This window comes from Buceros rhinoceros, unplaced genomic scaffold (assembly GCF_000710305.1).
Source record: "Buceros rhinoceros silvestris isolate BGI_N320 unplaced genomic scaffold, ASM71030v1 scaffold18877, whole genome shotgun sequence".
NCBI classification, from domain to species: Eukaryota; Metazoa; Chordata; class Aves; order Bucerotiformes; family Bucerotidae; genus Buceros; species Buceros rhinoceros.
In genome coordinates this window covers 42102-50971 of record NW_010421846.1, presented here as the reverse complement: position 1 = coordinate 50971, position 8870 = coordinate 42102, and the positions used below count along the sequence as shown (strand labels likewise).

General features: G+C 38.6%; 1 protein-coding gene across 1 annotated transcript in view; it reads left to right on the top strand.

The window, feature by feature from the left end:
- Positions 1-1118: 1118 nt before the first annotated feature.
- Positions 1119-8870, top strand: part of HEATR5B (HEAT repeat containing 5B) — a gene marked incomplete at its 5' end in the record, with an annotated part of 47295 nt that continues 39543 nt past the window's right edge. The window contains 7 exons of the mRNA XM_010139840.1: positions 1119-1274; positions 2703-2953; positions 3362-3473; positions 5252-5404; positions 5687-5786; positions 6473-6582; positions 7388-7551. Coding sequence (XP_010138142.1) covers positions 1119-1274; positions 2703-2953; positions 3362-3473; positions 5252-5404; positions 5687-5786; positions 6473-6582; positions 7388-7551 — 1046 coding nt within the window. The remainder of the gene's footprint in view (positions 1275-2702; positions 2954-3361; positions 3474-5251; positions 5405-5686; positions 5787-6472; positions 6583-7387; positions 7552-8870) is intronic.

The window sequence follows — 8870 nt, the reverse complement described above, 5'->3', positions numbered from 1 at the left end:
AAAGATGTAATCTGAAGACTGGAATTAGAAGCGTTAAGAATGTGTCCCCCTTGTAGAACTTTGCAGAATATGTAATCACTAAGAGGACTGGCAAAACTGTATTGGCATTTGTTTCTTATGAAATGAGTTCCTTTGAGCTGCAGGCTGGGAAAGTAAACTGGAATTGCACAACAAGGCATTTACCAAACATCTGTTTCTTCTCCTTTTATGCCGCCATCTAATTTTTGTTTAAAGTGATGTTTCACCCATGGAAATGGAATTGATTTTGAAACTTTTGCAGGTTCTTATCGTAACTAATTTTTGATAGTGTAGACATTAAAAGACCCTTAAAAGGGTTCTGGTTACAATAAATATTACTTACAGAAAAATAAGGCTATATTCATCTACTTCTGAGATGAAACAGGTGCAGAAATTCCTCCTCCTGCCATCTTGTAAAAGTTGCAGGAAATTCCGTTGTTTACTTGGGTGATCAGAAGCCGTTCCATTTTTTGAGCATTTCTGATGAATTTAATGGTGAATTGGAAGGATTTTTAATTGGTAATGATTGCTTGGGGTACGATTTTCTAAATTTGGCTGTAGTAGAATTATAAATATTCAACTGGTACTAAAGTCCTTTTTCTTCGAAGAGACAGTTGCTGCTTCTGAGATATCGTGTAGGACAAAGAATGTACAGTGGGATCTAGGAAGTTAATTGGCCAACTTTAAAATGATTAGAGGTTGTGATTAATTACTAAAGGTCTGGGTCTTGGGTTTTTTTGTTTTATTCCATATATATTTATGCAAATCTGTATGCAGAACCTAGATATGTCAAGATTGTATTTTTAGTTACTGTGTATAGATACACATAAGCAGCATGTGTATATTGTATGCTTGGTTTTCCCGTGTTATACTGTTAATCCTATCTCTTAGTGCACTGCCATCCATAGTAATTGTGTTTGGCTCATAGCTGTAAAACTATTTCCCTTCAGAATGTGTTTGCTTTATGAGTTCACACAAACCTGTGGTTTGTTTTAATGTAGGGTTGGTGTCAACTCTAAACTGTCCCTTTCTATCCTGTATATGTTCAGGTGTGAATCAGATGATAGTTAAGCAAGATACTTTTGTTTTCTTTTCTGCAGAAGCAGTAGTGAACGATGCTAACAGTGAAAATAAATCAGGAGCTGCTGATGTAGCTGCAAGCCAGCATGTAATGGTGTGTGCCCTCCAGGAACTGGGTAGTCTGGTTCAGAGTCTGAATGCCACTGCATCTCCTCTTATTCAAGAACCCTCTATTGGTACGCAAATAGATTTAAATAGATTAAATTAGACATTTGAACAATGAATATGAAATATTGTTAAATAATAAATTAACATGTAAGAAATAAATTGATGAAACTGGCACTACCTGTAGTATTCCGGGTAGCTATGTTTGTCCAGCTCATTGTGTTTAGTATCCTAACTGGAGGTCAAGTTTGACAAAGTATTAAGCAAGTATTTTGATCGAAGTCTGCCTGAAGCTCTTTTTTAGGGTGAGTAAAGTTGTGATTTTTAGCATGGGTTTGTTTCCGATAATGGTTTTGTAGGAAATGAGTTGTTTTGCTATGTAAGGTCTGAAATACTGGCTCCTGGAAAACTGTATTGCCTTCAGATATTAAATTTCTTTGGGCAAGTTAAGGGTGTTTTGTTGAGATGAAGCTGTGGATAGTCCCATTTTAATAAGCTTAGTTATTTGGCTTAAGGAAAATAGGGTTTGTGTGGAATTTTCTTCTTATTTGTTTTAACATCTGAATTCATGCTTATACTGTAGCTTTGCAGCTTTAAGTTTTTTCGGTTTGTAGACGCCTGTGTTGTTTTTTTCTCATGAAGGTGCCAGCTCTTTTAGCGGTTTCATTGTGTAGATTGTTGTCTTGATGTGTATGTCATTCTTCTTCTGATTTTGCTCCAACAATGGGGTGGGGAAGACTGTGCTTGTATTTATTCTTTGTGGGTGCTATGGCCTGGAAGGACATAGAGGTCTGTATCTCAGTGTTTGTCTCTTCTGTCGGCTATGAAGTAAGCAGGTGGTTGATTGTTCACTCACTGCAGAGAAAGCAAGAGATAGGGCAGCACTGGAGGCAGTGAAGTGGGATTTTGCAAAGTTAGAGATCTGGACTAAGGAAAGTGTTGGTGTGAAGACAGATTGGACCGAAGAGCTTGCGGTTAGAAAGCAAATTAGCTAGGCATGGAGGTTCAGAAAATGTAGAAGGATGGTAACTTGGTGCAGCGGAGACGACATTGTGTCAAAAGCAGAGTACTGCTGTCAGTGATGTGTATAGAATGTGCTTTTCTACAATGCAAAGCAAACTGAAGATCAGTGTTACTGTTGCGCTGTTATTGGCAGTCTGTGTAAAAGACGGGCAGATTGTAGGAATCATCTTATCCAATGCGTGTTCCCTTGTAAAAGGTTACTGCTTCTTTTCAGTTGTTCAAGTTGTTCAAGTAAAAGTCAGTGCTATAGCTTTGGCAGCTCCAGCTTTGCTTGTGAAACCTGAATGGGAGCAGCATAATGCTAGTAAAACTTTTGTCTTTCCTTGAAGAAAAAAGGCAAAGTCATAAATTCAAGTACTTTAATTCTAACTTTGTTAACTTTCCTGTTGCCTGTCTAATATTGATTCAGTTTACTTGTCTATGTATATTAAAAAGCACATCATAACTTTAAGATTGTGAACTCTTTTTTTCTGTAGGTCTGTTGGAGACAGTAACTTCAGTTCTTCTTCATCCCAGCATGGCTGCTCGGCTTGCTGCCGCGTGGTGCTTGCGGTGTGTAGCCGTGGCATTGCCTTTTCAGTTGACTCCATTTTTAGATAGATGTGCAGAGAGACTCAACAATCTGAAGACTTCCCCTGAAGCTGTTAGTGGCTACAGTTTTGCAATGGCTGCTTTGTTAGGTGGTGTGCATCAGTGTCCCTTAGGTATTCCTCATGCCAAAGGAAAGGTGAGATAATGAGTGTTGCATCTGAGAGTGTACTAAAAGATAACTTTTTTCTGGAAGTAATAGCTTTGCCAAGTGTGTGACACGATAATGAGTTAAAAGCATTATTGAAATTGAACTTGTGCCTAGCAAAGACCGTAATGGCCAGAGCATGTGTTTAGAATTTCAGTTGCAATATTTACCAGCTTCACCCCCCCTCCTTGAAATTTGCACTGAAGAGACTATTACTGTCTGTATTATCTGCAAAACACTGATCATCTGCATGAAATGTAATCTGCATACTTTATGGAAGGTAAATTTTAATTATTTGAGAACATCTTTATATATGGTCTCTAAGAGTGGATGTGCAGCAGAAACTTGTAGTGGCATAGTTTATGTTTTTAAATGTTTTTATGTTTGTCATTGGTGCAGATGGTGGTCAGTATTGCTGAGGATCTATTACGAACTGCTGCACAAAACAGCAGACTCTCCTTGCAGCGGACTCAAGCTGGATGGCTTTTACTTGGAGCACTTATGACTTTAGGTTTGTAAAAGCAGTTGCTTTTTGTTTTATTTTAATGCTTGTCCAACGCTTGTTTTATCCACTGAGGTGGATGGCAAATGGGCTCTGCATGTAATCAGTCTAGAATCTAGTGCAGGAGGATTTATGCGAGGGGAAACAGTGTTAGTGCATTTATTTCAGCAGTGTTGTTTATGCTGGGGAGATGTGAAATATTTGTATATATGTAAATGAAAGATAGCAGAAGGTGTCCTATCGAAAAAAAATTCTGCTGTTTTTAGAAACCTGGCCTTTAGTCATTCTATAAAAAGGGCAAAATTGACCGTAGTCTTTCTTCCTTAATACGGTGATGCAGAAGAAATGGACTGTAAATGCAATGTAATGAGCATTCCGATGAGTTGCGTGTGTGCCTCTGAACAGCCAACAGTACTGATTAGAAGTGTTATCAGTGTAAATGCCATTCAGTTATCTTTTAAAAAAGCCAGCCTCATGTTCATATCTACTATCACATAAATATCAGAAGCTGTATTTTGAGAGGTTATAACTATAGTCTTGAATTTTGCAGCATTAGCGTGGGGGGTTTTTTTGTCTCAGTTTTTTTATACTGGAAAATATGATAAAGTTCTGATGCATTCTGCAGTATTTTGATCTCTCAGCAAATACCATTTTGTGTTTCATCTTGCTTCTCTAAATTGTCTTTTTGCCAGCTAATTGTCATGTTTTTCTAACAGTGTAGCTGTATTTTGGTTGTCCTTCTCCACTTGCACTGGATCTTCTGGAGCTTTTTTAGAAGTATTCTTTAAATTTGACCATTAAACTAGTTACATAATCAGTAACTGTCAGTTATTTTTCTGGTCATTATATGAACAAGTCTCCTCCAGGACTCCTGTTCTCGGCAGGCCCCGGCCGCCCCGTGCCCAGGTCTGTGATGTCCGGAGGTAGAGCAGCGACTCTTTCACGGGCACCCCCTTGCCGTGGGGAAGGAGCTTGCGTGCCCTTGTGAGGTTGAGAGCTGTGCTGGTGGTGGCATGTGCCTCCGGTGGGGTCTCCCAGGCCAGACAGGTCTCAGCTGAAGGGTCAGACAAAGTGTGTCCACGGGCAGGATGGGCTCACTAGCCTTCGGGCAGCCATCCTAGGAGAAGGACAACTCTGACTCCAAACCCGGGCAGATGGAGCTCGTTTAGCCTTGTAAGGCATCCATCATCTAAGAGAAGGACACTCTAACCAAACCTACGACCCGAGGACTTCACTGTCACCGTCCAGGCTCGCCAGGCCCTGGCAGATGAACCTCAGGTGTACAGGGTGGAGCCAGTTCCGCGCACGCTGCGCCTCACCTAAAAAATCCACCGTGCAGGCCCGAAGGGTGCACTCATCGCTTGCAGTGAGCGTGGGAAAAGCCCTTCCCAGATCTTCGTTCCCGAAGCCAAGCCTTGATGATGATGATATGAACAAGTCAGGATAGGCTAAAGGCCTTAAAAATAGTAATAGGAAAAATATTAGAAGTCAGAATAAAAAGATAGTAAAAAGAAGTTGGCAGTGGTTACGTATTACATAACAATGTACAGAATTGCCTATTTCATATTTTTAGTACTGATATCAGAAAAGACTTACGGATACTATTTATTTGCCACACCTAGAAATGAGAAAGAATTTCCTTTGGTTTTTTTTTTTTTTCAATTAGAGAGGAAAGGAGAAGAAATGAACTAAGAGAAAAACCGCTTAAGGAAGAAAAGCCTTCACAGCAGATTTTTCATACTTAAATACAAGTTTTTATTATACTGTTCCTTCATCTTTTCGCATAGGTCCTTCTGTTGTTCGGTATCATCTGCCTAAGATGTTGCTGCTATGGCGAAATGTATTTCCACGTTCTCTGAAGGAGCTGGAAGCAGAGAAGGCAAGAGGAGATTCTTTTACTTGGCAAGTAACGTTGGAAGGCCGTGCTGGAGCTCTGTGTGGTAAGAATTTCGAACTTCTAGATTACAAGTGTGCAGTAAACCAAAACGTGATCCCAAGTATTATAGGGAGAATTCATGTAACTACCCTGCTTACTTTGAAAATGAGTGAGGTGTGTCAGATTTTCATCAATGTTGATGAGTTTTTGGCATATAGTTTTATGAACCTGTCACACGGTCTTTGAATAAACGTTTTTAATTGATGTTCTCTTAGGATCTGTATCTTGCTCATGCTTTATACTTTTTTGTTTTGGTAAAATTTTAATTTAAACTACTTGTTACTAGCTATGAGAAGTTTCGTTGCTCACTGTCCTGAGCTCCTTACTGAGGATGTGATCAGGAAATTGATGACGCCCATAGAATGTGCCATGACAATGATGTCGCAGTAAGTAGTCAGTTTTTATTCTTTATTCACTTGAGTCTTTCCCAGACCTGAAATATTGGAACTGATTTGTTTTAATTCATACTCTTGCCTAGTACTGCATTGTCACGGCTTGTCCATGTTGAAAAGAACTTGTGTGAGCGGTTAGTTAGATTTGTAAAAGTATATCACTGCATAGCCTGTGCTGAAGAGCCTACCATGGTAACTGTTAACTGTAATTTGGATTTCCAGTTCAGTGAACTTTTGAATTCATGATTTGCTTATCCTTGTGCAAGAAATGAGAAAACTGAGATACTGGTGTGCTAATGTTAGTCAATAAACTCTCCTGTTACAAAATGTGGTAATGAAAAGACTTCAAATGTTTTACAGAATAAAAGAAAACCTGCAGTTTTGGGTTGGGTTTTGTGGTTTAATTTCTACGTGCCTGCCTGCCCCCCACCCCCCAATTAAAATAGTTTCTTCTGAGGAGATACATGTCTCTGATTTACAGCAGCGTGTGGTTTTCAGAAAAGAAGTTTGCTCCATACAGTTACCTCTGAAAATAGACTGATAATTGAGTAATGTGGCTCAGAGTAGTTCTCTGAACACTGTTTCCTTGTCTTTGCTAGAGATGTATCTTGTGAAATGAAATCTGAAAATGCTCCTTTCTGTAACTCCAATATTTCTGGTGGTCTCTTTTTATTCTGTAGCATTCCATCAGTAATTAAAGCCCACGGAGCTCATCTCAAAGCTAGTGCAGCTATGGTCCGTTTAAGACTTTATGATATATTGGCTTTATTACCTCCAAAGACATATGAAGGTACGTCAATTTTTAACAATTTTTAGTAAAGATTCTGCTTACTTCTTTTGATGTATTTTTTGGTGCTTGCCTTTGAAGCAGGTATAAGATTCGAAATAGAATACTAGTAATCTCCAAGAGTCTTGTACTATATTCCTCATCTTCTCTACGTCATCTTGACAGTGTAACTGCAAAGTATGAACATTGCAAAACACTTGAGTAACACTTAGCATATAAAAGTTACAGTCCTGCTTATAGGCTTGAGAGGTATGGAGTTCATGTTCTGAAATCCAATTCAGGTGGTTTATGTCATTGTTGCTAAAAAGTTAGAGAATATTATTTCTTAGTATACTGAAAGGACAGATGTGAAAATGAAGATTCGTTTCTGGTATTTATTGATTTTTTTTTTTTAACCTGATTTGATCTGTTAGACAAATGTATGCTATTATTATTAAATTGCCTGGCACTGTCACATGATATGACATGGTCTGACAGGTTAGCTTTTTGGTTTTTATTTGTTTTGCTTTTGTTAATTCATTAAATTTACATGATCATGTGGATGAGCAAATTTTTGCAAAATCTGGATTGTCCTCCTGGAAGGGATGGCCTGATCTGCTGTTTGGAATGTTGATTTGTGAATTGGGAGCCCAGGGTTCTGTTTGAAGCCTTGCTCTCCACTCTGGTCTCTTCAGGTTTACTTCTCTGTCTATTTGCTATCTATAAAATCAAGGTAATGGTACATGCTTTGATTTGTAACTTCTGATCAGTAGCTGGAATGTTTTGGATAAGAAGCAGCAATGATTCTTTTCAACATCCATCCTTTTAGGATCATTTAACGCACTTCTTCGAGAGTTGGTAGCAGAATTCACTTTGACAGACAACTCTGCTAATACAACCACATCACTCCTAAGGTCTCTTTGTCATTATGATGATAGTGTTCTTCTTGGTTCTTGGCTGCAGGAAACGGATCATAAGTCAATTGAAGATCAGGTAATAAAAATCTAGAAGAATAATGAATTGTCTGCACTATTATGTGTGTGTGATTTGTGTTGGGGGGGAAGCCGTTTAAAGCTGAAGCTTCATGCCTTGATTTTAGTCTTGTTTCAGAGGTTGGTTAGATGCAAGTCCTTCCATCTGCAGTGTGCCATTTTGATTAAAAACTGACTACGGCTGAGATATAAATTGCATAATGCTATTCATATGTTTGCAGTTAGTGAACTAAGCTAAGTTCTTTAAAATGAAACAGCACCCTCTGCCTTCACCCCTCCCCACCCCCAATCTTCCTAGTCTAGGAGTTCTCATTTTTTTATTTGAACCGAGAGAAATGTAAGTTCCACTTAATGTTTTATAATTAAATTGATGTCGTATCAATATTTCACATGGTGTCATAGCAAAACATCTTTTAACTGGTTTTATGAGCATGTGGTATTAAATCTTTCATTTGGAGGTGGTGATGTGATTTTGTTGGCATTATAAGGAGTTTGCTGCACTTCTAAAAAAAGCGAGGAATTAGATTGTTAAAAGCAATTATTGTTATGGGGGTCTTTTGTAATAAAATTTCCCAGATCGACTGGTAATGTTGATCCAGTTATTTTTTTGTCTGGCTTTTGGAGAAGCAATGTAGCATAGGGAACAATTTATTAATGTCAAATAGTTTTGGAAACTATCTGGCAATAGCCTTCTCTTTTCTTTCCTAATTTGTGAGGACTAGGGAGGGGTTGGCTTTCTCTTTTCAAGACTTTTACCCTCTTGGATTTCAGATGTAATGACAGATACTTGTCCATCTGAGTATACCCACCAACCTATCTCTGCCTTTGTAATTCTATTCTGATTTTTGACTTTTCAGTGAACTGTATTCCCTAGACAGCAAACTGTTTTGAACATTTGCAGAACTGTGCCAACGTAAACTTTGTAACTCAGTTTCTCACAAATTTCTTGGCAGAATAAGGAGGGAGCTGAAAATGCCTCTTTTGCCACAGCCTGTCTGACAATGGCAAGGAGTCTCAGAAGGCAGCTGCCTTGGTTGAGCAAATCCAAAAGTCAAGACTGATACCAAGTGTGAGAAACCAAGAGAAATCTATTTCTGAGAAGATCAGCATGTCAAAGCAAAAAAAGGGTTTAATGAATTTCCCTTGTTTGTTGTGATGGATGTAGTAGAGTTAAAGTGTAGTCTACAATCCACAGAGCTTTCTGGGGTGCTCCTCATGCCACCCCCCCCCCTTTTTTTTTTTTTTTTTTTTTTTTCTTCTTCTTCCTTACTCTAACCTGGAGGTGGCTCAAAAAAAGCCTCTTGTTCTTCTTCAATGGTC